The sequence below is a fragment of the Rana temporaria genome, chromosome 6, assembly GCF_905171775.1.
Source record: "Rana temporaria chromosome 6, aRanTem1.1, whole genome shotgun sequence".
Taxonomy (NCBI): domain Eukaryota; kingdom Metazoa; phylum Chordata; class Amphibia; order Anura; family Ranidae; genus Rana; species Rana temporaria.
The window spans coordinates 187,114,146-187,131,097 of record NC_053494.1 but is presented as its reverse complement, the minus strand read 5'-3'; the positions used below and the strand labels follow the sequence as shown (position 1 = coordinate 187,131,097).

The following is a 16,952-nucleotide window of genomic DNA, read 5'->3' as shown; positions in this document are numbered from 1 at the left end:
GGAAAGCAGGAATGTTTTCCTAGGATGACCCTTCAAACCCAGGGAACTGCCTTTTAAATCCAGGGACGACCCTTTAAGATCAGGGACAATTATGGGGAACGCTCATGAAATTCAGGAAACTTTCTGGGTATGACCCTTGAAATCTAGGGACATCCTTTAAAAACCAGAGACATTTATTTATGGGGTAAGCTCGTGAAAATCATGGACATCAATGGGTACAATTTCTTAGGACGCCCCTAGAAACAGGAACATTTCCTGGGATGACCCTTCAAACCCTGGAACATTTATGGGGGCACCATTTGAAAACCAGGAGATAGGAAAAACAGCCGTTTAAGACCAGGTGCTCATAGTGGCTCTTCAAAACCAGGAACAGCCAAGAAGACAACCCTTCAAAACCCTAGAAAACAGGAACATTTCCTGGGATGAACCCTTGAAGCCGGGGAACAGCCGTATAAAACCAGGGACATTTATAGGGATGCCCCTATAAAACCAGTATATCTACAGGGACATCCCTTTAACCACTTAAGGACCGGACCAATATGCTGCTAAATGACCCAAGGGGTTTTTACAATTCGGCACTGCGTTGCTTTAACAGACAATTGCGCGGTCGTGCGATGTGGCTCCCAAAAATTTGCGTCCTTTTCTTCCCACAAATAGAGCTTTCTTTTGGTGGAATTTGATCGAATTTGATCGCCTCACGATTTTTATTTTTTGCGCTATATACAAAAATAGAGCGACATTTTTGAAAAAAAAAAAATCTATATTTTTTACTTTTTGTTATAAGAAAAATCAAATAAACTAAATGTTAGTCAAACATTTAGGCCAAAATGTATTCAGCCACATGTCTTTAGTAAAAAAAAAAAAAAAAAAATTGCTACCTAGCGGGAACAGCGACACTAATACAGCGATCAGAAAAATGATCGCTTGATGACACTGGCAATAGGGAGTGAAAAGGTTAACTAGGGGGGTGATCAAGGGGTTAAAACTTTATTAGGGGGGGTACGGGCTACCCTGGACCTAACACTAACTGCCTGTCACACTGACACTAAATGCAGTGATCAGTACATATATGATCACTGCATTCAGTGACACTGTGACAGGGGGGTGGAAGGGGTGATCGCAAGGGGTTTACGTGCCTGTGTGTACTGGTGTCAGTGTAGTGTTGTGCAGACTCACTGTGTGATGTGATCTCTCCTCAGCGGCGGTTAAAAATACCGCCGAGAGGAGAGATCACATCACTTCCTCTTCCTGTGTTTACACAGGCAGAGGAAGTGACACGCAGGGGGGGGCGCGCGGATTGGCTGAGGGGGGGGGGCGGACAAAAACAAACAGCCGCCCCCTCTTCCCGGATCACTCGGACAGCCACGGGGACCGCCGCAGGTACCGGGGGGGTCCCGAAAACAAGGAACATTCTTGGAGACAACCCTTCCAAACAAGGAACATTTCCTAGGCTGGCCCTAGAAAACCTGTGATGAACATTTGAACCCAGGGACATTTATGGGGCCACTGAAAATCCAAGATATAAATGGGGAAGGTCCTTGATAACCATTTTTTTTTTTTTTACAAAGACATTCCTTGAAAACCAGGGACATTTAGAGGGATGACCTTTGAAGACCAGGGACTCATAATGGCAGGGCACAAAACAGGAACAGTAATGGGAACAACTCTTCAAAACCCTAGTATGGAAAGCAGAAACATTTTCCTAGGATGAAGCTTCAAAACTGGGGAACATTCTTATAAAACCAGGGACTGCCCTTTAAGACCAGGGACAATTATGGGGACAGACCTTAAAAATCAGGGACATCTGTGGGGACAATCCTTGAGATATTTCATAAGACGACCCTAAAAAACAGGAACTTTTCTAGGTTGACCCTTTGAACCCTGAGTGGTTTATGGAGGCATCCCTCCTGGAAAACTAGGGACATTTATGGAGGCATCCCTCCTGGAAAACTAGGGACATTTATGGAGGCATCCCTCCTGGAAAACTAGGGACATTTATGGAGGCATCCCTCCTGGAAAACTAGGGACATTTATGGAGGCATCCCTCCTGGAAAACTAGGGACATTTATGGAGGCATCCCTCCTGGAAAACTAGGGACATTTATGGAGGCATCCCTCCTGGAAAACTAGGGACATTTATGGAGGCATCCCTCCTGGAAAACTAGGGACATTTATGGAGGCATCCCTCCTGGAAAACTAGGGACATTTATGGAGGCATCCCTCCTGGAAAACTAGGGACATTTATGGGGATGGCCTATGAAGACCAGGGACTCAAATTGGAACGGCAAAGCAGGAACAGATAAAGTCATCCCTTCAAAACCCTAGTATGGCCCTGGAAAGCAGAAACGTTCCCCCTGGGATGACCCTTTAAAACCAAGGGAGAGTCTTATAAAGCCAGGGATATTTATAGGAATGGACCTAGAATTCCAGGGACAGTACTATAAATCTAGAATATATATAGGGAAAGTCCTTGAAAATCACGAATACCTAAGGGGACAGTCTTTGACAACAAAGAACATTTATGGGGACAACCCTTCCAAACCAGGAATGGTTCTTTGAACCCAGGGACATTTATGGGGACAACCCTTCCAAACCAGGAATGGTTCTTTGAACCCAGGGACATTTATGGGGACAACCCTTCCAAACCAGGAATGGTTCTTTGAACCCAGGGACATTTATGGGAACGTCCACTGAAAATCCAGGATATTTATGGGTAAAGTCTTTGAAAGCCAGGGATAGTCACAGATGCCACTCGAAAGCCAGGAAGACTTATAGGGATGGACCTTAAAGACCAAGGACTCAAATTGATATGGCCCAAAACAGGAACAGCGATGAGGACAACTCTTCAAAACCCTAGTATGGCCTTGAAAAGCAGGAACATGTTCCTGAGATGACCCTTCAAAACTAGGGAACTGCCTTATACACCCAAGGACTGCCCATTAAGACAATTATGGGGACAGACCTTGACCATGATGGACATCTATGGGTACAATCCCTAAATACCAGAGATATTTCCTAGGACGGCCCTTAAAAACAGGAACATTTCCTGGGATGAGCCGTCGGATCCAGGGACATTTATTGGGGCACCATTTGAAAACCAGAGACATTGATAGGGATGGTCCTTGATGATCCAGGACTTATATCGGTACAGCGATGAGGACAATACTCTAAATCCTTAAGGTGGCCCCTCGAAAATCTGGAACATTTTCTTGGGAAGCTCCTTTGAAACCTGGGGAATAAAACCAGGGACATTCATAGGGATGGCCCTTGAAGTGCAGGGACTATTATGAGGACAACCCTTGAAGAGCGGGGACATTTTGTGAGGACAACCCTTGAAGAGCAGGGAAATTTTTTGAGGACAACCCATGAAGAGCAGGGACTATTATGAGGACAACCCATGAAGTGCAGGGACATTTTTTGAGGACAACCCTTGAAGAGCAGGGAATATTATGAGGACAACCCTTGAAGAGCAGGGACATTTTTTGAGGACAACCCTTGAAGAGCAGGGACTATTATGAGGACAACCCTTGAAGAGCGGGGACATTTTGTGAGGACAACCCTTGAAGAGCAGGGACATTTTTTGAGGACAACCTATGAAGAGCAGGGACTATTATGAGGACAACCCTTGAAGTGCAGGGACATTTTTTGAGGACAACCCTTGAAGAGCAGGGACTATTATGAGGACAACCCATGAAGTGCAGGGACATTTTTTGAGGACAACCCTTGAAGAGCAGGGACTATTATGAGGACAACCCTTGAAGTGCAGGGACATTTTTTGAGGACAACCCTTGAAGAGCAGGGACTATTATGAGGACAACCCTTGAAGTGCAGGGACATTTTTTTAGGACAACACTTGAAGTGCAGGGACATTTTTTTAGGACAACACTTGAAGTGCAGGGACTATTATGAGGACAACCCTTGAAGAGCAGGGACTATTATGCGGACAGCCCTTCAAGAGCAGGGACATTTTTTGAGGACAGCCCTTGAAGAGCAGGGACATTTTTTGAGGACAACCCTTGAAGAGCAGGGACATTTTTTGAGGACAGCCCTTGAAGAGCAGGGACATTTTTTGAGGACAACCCTTGAAGCAGGGACATTTTTTGAGGACAACCCTTGAAGCAGGGACATTTTTTGAGGACAACCCTTGAAGTGTAGGCACTATCGTATAAAGCCAGAGACATTTATAGGGATGGTCCTTGAAGACCAGAGGTCCTAGTCTTAGGGACAGCCCTATAGATCCAGGAAATCTATTGAAGATCTGGCATATTTATAGGGACAGTGGCTGACAGTCCTGGCCATTGATGAGGACACCCCCGGAAGCCGGGGACATTCCCTGGGATAACATTAGGGGGACACACTGTACAGTCCCGGGTGGTCCCTGGAAATGAGCTCTAGCTGACACAGGGACAGGCAGCTTCCCGGACACCCCTCCACGTCCTCCCTCCACACTCACCCACATCCTGCTCGAAGGGGTTGGCGCTGAAGAGCGGCATGCTGGCGGCGGTGGGCTCTGTCGGGCCCCGGTCACCCTCTTCCTTGTCCGGCTTCTCCCGTCACAACAAGCTGAAGTCGTACTGGCTGCCCCTCCTCCCGCCTGTCTGCAATGTCTCACCCAACCCCGTCCCGCCACACGCTAAATCCAATCCTTACACCGCCGCCGAGTCACGTTACACACTACCGACTACTACAGGAAGGATTCGTGTCGGCCCCGGGCGCTTCCGACGGCTTTTCAAATGCAGGCGCTTCACGGGGCAGCTCATCCGGGGGGCCTTCTGCCTCTGAGGACCCCGGCAGAAGGAAGGGCAGGCAGGCTGGGAGCCGGAATGTCACGTGGGTGACGTCATCGGCCTAATGGCGTCCCAGGAGCTCTGACGTTATACGGGCTGTAAATGTGATAGTGAGGGGCTGATAAAGGAAAACCAAAGGCTAAATATTGTTCTTCTTTTATGTTGAATAGTGTAAGGGAGTGTTATAACCTTTGTCTTTTTTTTTTTTTTTGCTTCTGTGTCCCCATCGGGTAGATTTCCTTTCACTTCCTGTCCCATAGCCGAAATAAGAAGTAAGAGTGACGGAATACCTGGTTGTCACCAAAACCAGTGTCCCCGATGGAAGATTTTCCAACCAGAACATTGGGATTTTCATTCACTTTCCATTATTAATGATAAACTGGATAAATAATGCTGAATCATTCTAGCGGGGACACGGCTGTAATAAAAACCTGACAGGCTTTCTAACCCGTCTCCACTATACCCAAAACTATCAAAATCTTTTTTTCCTTTAGTTATACTTTAACCACTTCAGCTCTGGAAGGATTTACCCCCACTTTTTGTGATTCTGGACTGCGTCGTTTTAACTGACAATTGCGCGGTCGTGCGATGCTGTACCCAAACAAAATGTATGTGGTTTTTCCCCACAAATAGAGCTTTCTTTTGGGGGTATTTGACCTCCTCTGCGGTTTTTATTTTTTACATAACGATCGTGTGTAGGCAAGGCCGTTTTAACGATCAGGTTGAAAAAAATGAAGTTTTTTCTAGACCATTAACCACTTAAGCCCCGGACCTTTAGGCAGCTAAATGCCCAGGCCAGGTTTTGCAATTTGGCACTGCATCGCTTTAACAGACAATTGCGCGGTCGTGCGACGTGGCTCCCAAACAAAATTGGCGTCCCTTTTTCCCCACAAATAGAGATTTCTTTTGGTGGTATTTGATCACCTCTGCGGTTTTAATTTTTTGCGCTATAAACAAAAATAGAGCGACAATTTTGAAAAAAATTCAATATTTTTTACTTTTTGCTATAATAAATATCCCCCAAAAATATATAAACATTTTTATTCCTCAGTTTAGGTCGATACGTATTCTTCTACCTATTTTTGGTAAAAAAAAATCGCAATAAGCGTTTATCGAATGGTTTGCGCAGTTGCAGTTTGGGAGTTAACCACAGGGGGCGCTGAAGGAGTTAGGCTGCATTCACACCTTGGCGTACAAAATCGCGGCGTTTTGTCCCGCGAATTGCGGCGTTTTGTACCGCGATTTGCGGCGACAAAACACCGCGATTGTGAATGCAGCCTTACCCCCTCTATGGAAATGGTTCACATCTCCTATGCCGAACGCCGCCTGAAAAAAAGGTCCGGGACTTGTATTCAGGCGTACGGCGTTCGGCGTGGAGATGTGAACCATCTCCATAGAGGGCAATGTGAAATCATCCCTCCAGCGTCTCAGGGGCGGCTGCGGCGTCACACTACAGGCGTATATACGCCTAGGTGTGAACAGAGCCTTAAAATTGTTCACATCCACAAACCAGACACAGGCCTTAGGTTGCATTCACACCTCGGCATATAAACGCCTGAAGCGCGACGCTCGTGCCGCTGGAGGGGCGAATTTCCATTGCTGTCTATGAGATGGTTCACATCTCACGCCGAAACGCCGTATGCCTGCCGCCTGAAAACAAGTCCCGGACCCTTTTTTTCAGGCGGCTTTCGGCGTTCGGCATAGACAGCAATGGAAATAATTTGTAAGAAAAAAAAAAAGTTAAACAAATCGCGGCAAAATACGCCGTGTACGCCGCGTTGTAGTGTGAATGCAGCCTTAATCTTGCACGGGATAGATAAGAGCAAATTTATGGAAGCAGAATAACAGAATTTGCCTAATTCAAAGGATTGTCCAACAGAGACAACCAACATTTCCAGGAGCTACTGTAAGTGACCTTCATCAACCACTTGACCACCGGGCATATTTTGGCACTTCTCTCCTTCATGTAAAAATCACAATTTTTTTGCTAGAAAATTAATCAGAAACCCCAAACATTATATATTTTTTTTTAGCAGACATCCTAGGGAATAAAATGGCGGTCATTACAACTTTTTTTTCTCGCACAGTATTTGCAAGATCATTTTTCAAACACCTTTTTTTTGAAAAAAAAAAAACGGTTTCATGAATTAAAAAATAACAAAACAGTAAAGTTAGCCCAATTTTTTTTATATAATATGAAAGATGATGTTACGCCGAGTAAATAGATACCTAACATGTCACGCTTTAAAATTGCGCACACTCATGGAATGGAGCCAAACTTCAGTACTTCAAAGGGCGACGCTTTAATTTTTTTTACAGGTTACTATTTCCGAGTTACAGAGGAGTTCTAGTGCTAGAATTGTTGCACACGCTCTAACGCACGCGACGATACCGCATATGTGGGGTTTGAACAGCGTTTACATATGTGGGCGGGACTTGCATGCGTGTTCGCTTCTGCGCGCAAGGGGTGTTTTAAAAAATATTTTTTTTTCATTTTATTTTTATTTTACTTCATTTTTTTATTTTTACACTTTTATTTTTTATTCTTATTTTTTTTGATCACTTTTATTCCTATTACAAGGAATGTAAACATCCCTTGTAATAGGAATGTGTGTGACAGGTCCTCTTTATGAAGAGATGTGGGGTCAATAAGACCCACATCTCTCCTCCAGGCTTACTAGCATGAAATCGGTGAAAAAACATTCACCGATCTCACACCGACAGCCGCGTTTGCGGCTTTGTTTACTTCCGGGTATCGGGCGTGACGTCATAACGTCGCACCCGGGCCTCCGACGGTCATAGAGATGACTGGGACCATCTGGTCACCGGTCATCTCTATGGTTCTGCAGCGAGCGCCGGCCAATTCGCTCTCCGGGCCCCCGATGGCACGGGAGAGCCCGGAGAAGCACCGGATGGCGGTGGGAGGGGGGTTAGACGTCCCCTCCAGCTGCCTATAAGAACAATCAAGCGGCGGAACTGCCGCTTTGATCATTCTTATCGTGCACAGAATCGGCGGCTGAAGACGGTGATATCTGAATGATGCCTGTAGCTGCACCCATTATTCAGATATCACCGCACAAAGCCGAGGACGTATTTTCTCGTACTGCGGTGGGCAAGTGGTTAAACCTCTAAACTCATCTATTAGGTCTTAGCTACCTAGACCAGTGTTTCTAATGGATGGGCCGCCCCTGGTTTCCAGCATTCGCTGGTGTGTTTTGAAAGCAGCAAGGCTTTTGGATTTTGGTTTCCCAGTTTAAACTGACTTTTATCTTTCCCTTTGACTTTAGACTTGTCCATGCAGTGACTCTGGTCGTTAGCGCAGTGACTCTGGTCGTTAGCGCAGTCACTAGTTTATGGTGTTTTAACATGTTTGAGCCCGGGGGTTCTCACTGTCCCCAACTTCAAAGTCGTGCGACATTGGAGTCAGATCCCAGCGTGGCTTTTGCACAACTTGCATGCAACTTCTTCAACAGAAGTCAATGCAAGTCGTACCAAAGGCAGACCAAAAGTAGTGCAGGAACCTTCTTCTAAGTCGGAGCGACTCAAGTCACACCGGTTAGAACAGCTCCATTGCACAGAATGGAGTCCGACTGCGGTCCAACCTCTGATGCAACAAGCGCTTCAAAGATTGTCGCATCAGTGTAAACCGGACCTCAGAGCAACTATTATTCCCACCCTCGTTATCGTCAAAGCACCCTCCCCATGTTGAGGGCATGTGGCCTGGAACGGTTTAGGTGGGAGGGGGGTGCTCTCTCGCCCCCCCCCCCTTTTCCTGCGGCCTGCCAGGTTGTATGCTCAGATAAGGGGGATGAATGGAGGAATTTTGGACAGCCGCACTCCAAAAAATGTTGCCTTTATTGATAAAACAAGGTCACAAAGTACATGCCACAGCAGACAGGATCACAACTGAAGCATTTCGCACTAAAACGTAGTGCTTAATCATAGCTCGATTAAGCACTAAGTGGCTCCTGAGTCAGTGAAAAGGTTCATCATTAACAGCTTCTGCCTAGAGCGGTGACTCCCTCCTTCTATATGCTCAGATAAGGGTCTGGTATGGATTTGGGGGGGGACCCCCGTGCCATTTGTTTTTTTACATTTAAAGCAGGGTTCCCTTTAAAATCCATACCAGACCTGAAGGGTCTGAACAATTTACAACAACCAATAAAATGGGACAGCCCTAAAAATTTCCCCTCGCCTACTCGCATTTTGCGAGTGCAAAATCGTTTCTGGCGAGGAGCTGGGAGTGGGGGGGGGGAGCGCGGGTACCGCACGTCCCAGCATTGGACTGGCATTCTGTCAATCTGATACAGGGTCAGGAGGCGGGGCTATGTGAAACCGCGAACGGAGTGGAGGGAGCTGCAATGTAAAGTCAGCTGTAACAGCGGGTTATCAGCTATGTAATCCCGCGGCTTTTCTCTTCCCCGGGGTGATCGATGGGAGAACGGCTCCCAATCAATCCCTGCATGCCGGTGGTACCTGCGCCCCCCCCCCCCCCCACTCCCAGTTCCTCTTCCCCTGGGGCTATCCTCTGCACAGGTGAGCAGAGGCTACAATCGTGGGCACAGTGAGTAAAGTTTGAAATGGTGGGCACAGTGTGTAAAGGCTGCAATGGTGGACAGAGGCTGCTATGGTGGGCACAGTGGGCAGAGGCTACAATGGTGGGCACAGTGGGCAGAGGCTGCAATGGTGGGCACAGTGGGCAGAGGCTGCAATGGTGGACACAGTCGGCAGAGGCTGCAATGGTGGGCACAGGTGTGGCTGCACTGATAAAGTTTGTAACTTAATTTGGCATAAAACATGTAAGTGTCATTTTATGAGATAATTTGAGGGCGTGTTTAGGGGCAGAATTAGGGGTGGTGCAGGGTAGGGATTGGTTGGGTCAACTGGTGGCGAGTAACCCTTAAGGCCTGGCTAGTAGCGCGGGACTTGAAATTTTGAGCCCTGTAATGGGACATTTTACACCAACCAATACAGGGGGATTTTTACACCGACTACCAATATAAAGACGAGTTTCTACACTGGCCACCAATGTAATGGGGATTTACACTAACCACTAATGTAATAAGCGCATACACAGTAACCACCAATGCAAGGAGGGGTTTACAAATGTGCTGCCCTTTAGCAGATACACAAAAGTGCAATTAATTGTTAAAGAGGAACTGCAGTCCGCTCACATAATTTATAATAAAACATCTTTGCCATTCTGAAGCTTCCCTCCGACCACTTTGCATATTATTTTTATATATACTGTGATTCTGTACTTGCCAAATATGCTGCATAAATCTCCCTCCACTGAGTCTGGCTGCAGCCATTTTATCTGTGGGCAGCTGAAGCTGCTGCCTTTTCACTTCCTGGATTTACACAGACACACAGCTCTGCCGCTCTCATTGGCCCTCTTATGACTCATCTTCCCTTCCTTCCTGGCAAATTCTCAGGAGAGTGAGTGAGATAGAGTTGTGCATGATATCATAAGCTTAGTTTTTTTTTTACAGACAAGAATCAGAAAGTGGGCTGTATAAGGTATTTACTGGCAGAATATTTTTTTACTATGCAAAGTTAAAACAAAAAGGGATGAAGATTTAATAGATGGAGAGAATAAAAAATGACTGAAGTTCCGCTTTAATGACACGCATCTGATGAGATGTGCATTTTCACATGCACCAATATTTAGGGTGCTGTAGCAACATGTGATTTTGAAAAAGGGTTAGGGACTTTTTTTCTGCACTTATAGGCCGCCCTACACGTATCCTACATCTTTATTCACCCTGTCAGTACATATTTGCACCCCAAACCTCCCCCATCCTATCCATTCCAACCCCCCCCCCCCCCTTAACTCCTACCTGCCTCCTCTGCTCATCTTTGCACCCCCTATACAACCCCTACTTGCTCACCTATGCACCCCAAACTGTAATTTCTTCTCTGCCTACCTCTGCACCCCCCCCCCCCCACCCCATCCAATTTGCTTACCTTTGCAGAACAGGCTGATGGTAGGCTTAATGATCACAGTTGCAGGCAGGACTTTGAAACATGCCCCGTCCCACTGGGCAGCATTTAGCAGAAGTGATGGTGGATACGACCTTAGGGGGGCATGATATACATATGAATGCCACCCCTATTTATAAATCAATGCTGGCGAGTCCACCACTATTTACATATTAATGCTGATGTAAACACAGGGTCTGCAGGTGGGTCATCTGTACAAGACAATAGGGCAGAGATGGGGAGCATTAGTAGCAGCACTTCACACTGAGATATCGGGACACATCATGGGACTAAATCTTCAAGGGACAAGAACATTTAAACCGGGATAGTTGGGAAGTATGAGGCAGCTGCTTTGGGCCCCACAACAATGATGGGGGCTCAGGGGAGCTGTCCCTTTTGCCCTGCCTTAAAGACGGCCCTGCCCAACAGACTAAAGGCTTGAATTAAAGCAATAGGTGGTCCAACAAAATGCTGACACAAGGCTTTTTTTAACTCTGTGATTCTGTTTTTGAATTGTTTTATGTTTTTTCTGGCATGGTGGTGTTATATCTTTTACTTGGATGTTATAAGTTGCACTGCAATACAGCTGGATAAAACTATATCCAGAGGGGTGATTCTTTTCTATACCCACTGTATATGCAAGAACAAAAAATATTATGTATATATATATATTGTGACAGGAAGTCAGGTAAATCCGTGGGTGTTGTCACAGACGGGACATACATTTCTGCCTTGTTTAGACAATACACCAATTGTTATTAGGCGTCGGCTGCAAATGTAGGCAGAAAAGGCTAAAGGCCGTTGGAAAACTTCAGCTGTTCAGAATGAGGCAATTAGGGCCTCTATAAGTAGTCCAGAGGATTACCACTGATTTGCTGCATCCTGAGCCTTTGTGAATAAGGAGAGCAGTACTGAAAGTCTTCTGAGGAGGTGAGGAGAGGATTGATTTTTCTGTGTGATAAAAATTAAAAGACTATTGTTTTCCTGCTGTATGACCAGCAGTGTCTGCCCAGCACTAGGCTGTGCCAGACCCCATAGATAGGTTCCTGTGTGGTGAAGATAGACGCCCCAAGTGGCCAGGGTTTATTTTATGTTTGATTTTGTTTATGCTGTTTGGATGCTTGCACTTGTTTCCAGCAAGATGGAAGAATAAACCAAAATCTTTGTTTTCAACCGTCTTCGACTGCCTGTCTGTATAAATTCAGTGTGTAGTGAACCCATCCAGGGGGTCACACACCCCGCTACCGAGCTAACCCCTTACAATATATATCATTAACTGGTTGCCGACCAGCCGCTGTCGTTTTACGGCGGCAGGTCGGCTCCCCTGTACGAGAGCACGTAGCTATACGTCGGCTCTCGCGCAGGCACACGCAATCGCTTAGCTTCCGGTCCTGTTAGGGAGAGAAATGCTGATCTTCTGTTCATACAATGTATGAACAGAAGATCAGTCATTTCCCCATGACAATCCACCCACAGTTAGAACACACCCAGGGAACATACTTAACCCCTTCCCCGCCCCCTAGTGTTAACCCCTTCCCTGCCAGTGGCATTTTTATAGCACTGATCACTATAAAAATGCCAATGGTCCCAAAAATGTGTAATTTTTTTCAAAATTGTCGCTCTATTTTTGTTTATAGCGCAAAAACTAAAAACCGCAGAGGTGATCAAATACCACCAAAAGAAAACTCTATTTGTGGGGAAAAAAAATTGTTTGGGTGCCACGTCAGTTAAAGCGACGCAGTGCCGAATTGCAAAAAGTGCTCTGGTCTTTGACCAGCAATATGGTCCGGGGGTTAAGTGGTTAATAGGGGTTCTGAGAAAAAGGATCTCTAGTTTTCTTCTGTGGTTCTTGCTGGGAATCCATCTGCATCCCTGAGGGTGAAGGATAAACATTCCTTCTGTTTTGGAACTTTGCCTTAAACCTGATAGATTACTGTTCTTAAAATGTTCTATCTTGAAATGGGGCCACAACACCTCTGCTGTAATTCACATCAAACTGACAAAGTCCTGCTGGTATCTACAGTAAATGGAAGAAGAATTAACTTCAAAAAGAGCTGGAGCCCATTTCATGATCTTCATCCTTTATAATCTTTGGAAATGCATACCGCAGATAATAGACATTTGAATGGGATTCTCTACTTTGTTTTGGTTTTATAGATTACTGGGTTCATGTCTTCCTTTGGTTTATATATAACAGCATACCTGCATATAGAGAGTATACACTGTATATATACTGTACACATCGATCAGCCAACTTTATGACCACTGACCGGTTAAAGGGTTTGTAAAGGAATTTTTTTTTTATCTTAATAGCTTCCTTTACCTTAATGCAGTGCTGTTTTCATGTCCTCATTGTTCGTTTTTGCTCTCAAGTTGCTGTAATTCTTCTCTGATCTCCACACTTCCTGGTTGTCTGTTTCCTGATGACCACAGTGCTGGGAGCTTTCTCTCTGTGGTCACTAATCAAGGAGGTGCGATTACTGTGGGCCAAATCCACGTACCTTGGCGCATCTATATGTCCGGCGTAGCATATCTCAGATACACTACGCCGCCGTAACTTACAGCGTATTTTCTGTATCCTCAAAGAATTTGCGCCGTAAGTTACGGCGGCGTAGTGTAACTGTGTCGGCGTAAGGGCGCGCAATTCAAATGGATGAGATGGGGGCGTGTTTTATGGTAATTCCTATTAACCCCACGTAATCTACGTTTTTTGTGAACGGCGCATGCGCCGTCCGTGGGGGTATCCCAGTGCGCATACTCGAAATTAACCCGCAACAAGCCAATGCTTTCGATGTGAACGTCATTCTGCGCAAAGCCCTATTCGCGAACGTTTTACGCAAACGACATACACAACGGAAAATTCGACACTGGCCCGACGTCCATACTTAAAGTGGAGTTCCACCCATAAATATAACATTACATCAGTAGTTTTAAAAAAATGTCATTAGTCCTTTAAGAATTTTTTTTTTTTTTTTAGATGCCTTCAAAGTGTTGTTGCTAGGCAGAATAGTTAATCTTCCCACTTCCTGCACCTAGGTGCTTAAGCTTCCTAACCTACACCGCACAGACTCCTGGGAATGTAGTGGGTGTAACTTTCCAGGAGTCTGTGCACTCCCCAGTCTCGAAGAATCATGTGACTTGGACAGCACAGGTGCTGAAACCTATTACACTGCTTGTGCAGCACTGAGCATGTGCGAGATCTGCAAGGCTGAAATTCAGGAAGTCATACAGTCTGGCTTCATGATGCCCACACTTAAGATGGCCTCAGTCAATTTCTATTTTATAAAGTGTCTAAATGCTGTAACAACCTAACAAAACGGACCTTAGTTTACAGACTAACTTTACTAGAATACATTAAGCTTGTGTATTACAGGGGTATATTTATATATAAAACGTGAAATTGTGGCCGGAAATCCGCTTTAACATTGGCTACGCCTCATATAGCAGGAGTAACTTTACGCCGGAAAAAGCCTTACGGAAACGACGTAAAAAAATGCACCGGCCGGACATACGTTTGTGGATTGGCGTATCTAGCTAATTTGCATACTCAACGCGAAAATCGACGGAAGCGCCACCTAGCGGCCAGCGGAAATATGCACCTTAGATCCGACGGCGTACTAAGACGTACGCCAGTCGGATCTAGCCCAGCTTCAGGCGTATCTTGTTTTGTGGATACAAAACAAAGATACGCCGGAGCAACCTAGAAGTTACGCGAAGTATCAATAGATACGCCAGCGTAACTGCTTCGTGGATCTGGCCCTGTGTGTCTAAAACCCCTCAGCACCAATCAGTTTCGTTTTCCAAACCATCACTGCCCTGTATTGACTCTGTGGCTCTGTACATCACAGAGGCAGGAAACAACATGCAAAAACCAAACTTGAAACTACAGGTACATTATATGATTGATTTTTATCTATTTTTAATTGTTTTTAAAAGGAATCTGTTAAATATTATGTCAGTCTCTATACCCTGTAAACAGTCATTTCAGCAAAAAAAAAAATTCCTTTACGACTCCTTTAAGTGAATAGCATTCATTATCTCGTTACAATGGCATCTGGGATATATTAGGCAGCAAGTAAACATGTTGCTCCTTTTCTGTTAAAAAAAAAATAACATGTTGCTCCTGAAGTTGATGCGTTGAAAGTAGAAAAAATGGGCATTGCAGTTTGTTGCATATGGGGCTGCATAGCCGCAGACCGGTCAGGGTGCCCATGCTACCCGTGTCCACAGCCAAAAGACACGGGCATAAGAGCATCAGAACTGCACCACGGAGTAATGAAAGAAGGTGACCTGGTCTGATGTATTACATTTTGTTTTACATCATGTGGATGAGCGGATGGGTGTGCGTCGCTTACCTGGGAATGAGATAGCACCAGGATCCAGTATGGGAAGAAGAAGGCAAGCTAGAGGAGGCAGTGCGATGCTTTGGGCAATGTTCTGCTGGGAAACCTTGGGTCCTGCCATTCACGTGGATGTTACTTGACACGTACCACCTACCTAAACATTGTTGCTGACCATAGGTGTGCGCACACACACACACACACTTTTATAAATACTTATAAAAAAAAAATTAATATATTAAAACATGGACGGTCTGGAGATTCCTCAGTCCCTTTCTCTGCAGCCTTAGCTGCACTTGACAGTAAATTAATGGACAGGAATAGCTCCGTGCTGAGCGGCTTCCTATTCATTCACAAACAGAAGCATAGTATACACAGTGTACTATGCTTCAGGTATGAATAGACACAGTTTGTGATCAGTACCAATCACTCAGTGTGTTCATTCAGAAAAGAAAGTGGCCCGTGGGGCAGGGGAAATCGGCTCTGCACGAGGTGCTTGGAGTGTACCCTGGCACACCCTCTGTTCACGCAATGTTGCTGACCAAATACAGCCCTTCATGTAAATGGTATCCCCTGATGGCAGTGGCCTTTTTGGGAGAATAATACACCCTGCCACACTGCAAGAATGGTTTGAGGTGTTGACTTGGCCTCCAAATACTTCAGGTCTCAATCGGCATCTGTGGGTGTGCTGGAAAAACAAGTCCAATCCATGGAGACCCTACCAAGCAACTTACAGGACTTAAATCGGTTGTATACCCCCCTTGGTGATTCTTAACTACAGGTAAGCCTAGTAAGGCTTCAGTGTTCCCCTTTACACCAGAGGCCATGTTTTTTCCCTATACATTAGCGTCCTCTCCGTACATCAGAGTTCTCGTTGTTCCCCCTTAAATCAGGGTTTCCAGAGCACCCCTTATGTCAGAGTCCTCAAAATTCTCCCTTGCATCAGAGTCTGCAGAGTGCTCCCCCTTACAGTGACCCACCCACCGCTGTTTGCCAGTCAGTCCGGCACTTACCCCATCGGCGGCGGGTGGCAGGAAGCGTGGTGCAGTGGCTCCTTGTCCTCACTTCCATGGCGGCTTCCAGCTCCTCCCCTCCTCCTCCTAGGTGTCCAATAGGATTGCCTGTCCTTTAAGGCAATCGGGTGACCGGTGTCAAAACCGGCATCATGATTGGCCAGGAGGAGGATCAGTCTTACAACAGCGAATATTCATTCGTTGTTGTAACACACCTGGGTGGGATCGGAGCGCACTTTCTGCGACCCAAGCCCACCCTACATTGAAGCCTATTAGAGACTCTGGCTCTAATCGGTGCTTCAAAAAAACAGCCCCTCCACATTGGAATCCTTGCAGAGGTGTCCTGAAAGCGGCCGGACGCATGGATGGGGGGGCCAGCGATGGACGGGGGGGGCGCCCGTGCGCCCTTAATGGACGAGTCGCCCCTGCTGGAAGTGTGTTACATCAGTTGAAAATAAAGGAAAAAAAATAAACAATGCAGCCACCACATTTAGGCCCCTTTCACACTGGGGCAGGATGTGCAGTGGCTAAAAATAGCGGCGCTATACCATCAAAATTGCGGTGGTATTTGGCCGCTAGCGGTGCGGTTTTAACCCCTGCTTCCGGAGCGGTCCTGCTAGCGCACCCCTCCAGTGTAAAAGCCCTCGGGCCGCTGTTTACGGTCGATTTTAGTGTTGCTCACGAATATTCGTATTGCGAATATTCGGCTCGAATATGGCATATTCGAGTATTCGCGATATATTTCGAATTTCGCGGTGAATATTCGCTATTCCGAATATTCGCATTTTTTCAATTTTATTTTTAAAACAGATCACATCCTATCGACGTCTA

The 16,952-nt window shown here is 45.9% G+C and overlaps 1 protein-coding gene across 1 annotated transcript in view; it reads right to left on the bottom strand.

Annotated features, from left to right (window-relative positions):
* The window catches only part of STAM2 (signal transducing adaptor molecule 2), a 64,485-nt gene extending 59,715 nt beyond the window's left edge, over positions 1-4,770 (bottom strand). The window contains exon 1 of the mRNA XM_040357964.1: positions 4,453-4,770. Within this exon, the coding sequence (XP_040213898.1) occupies positions 4,453-4,492 (40 nt within the window). The 5' untranslated portion in view covers positions 4,493-4,770. The remainder of the gene's footprint in view (positions 1-4,452) is intronic.
* Positions 4,771-16,952: the final 12,182 nt, after the last annotated feature.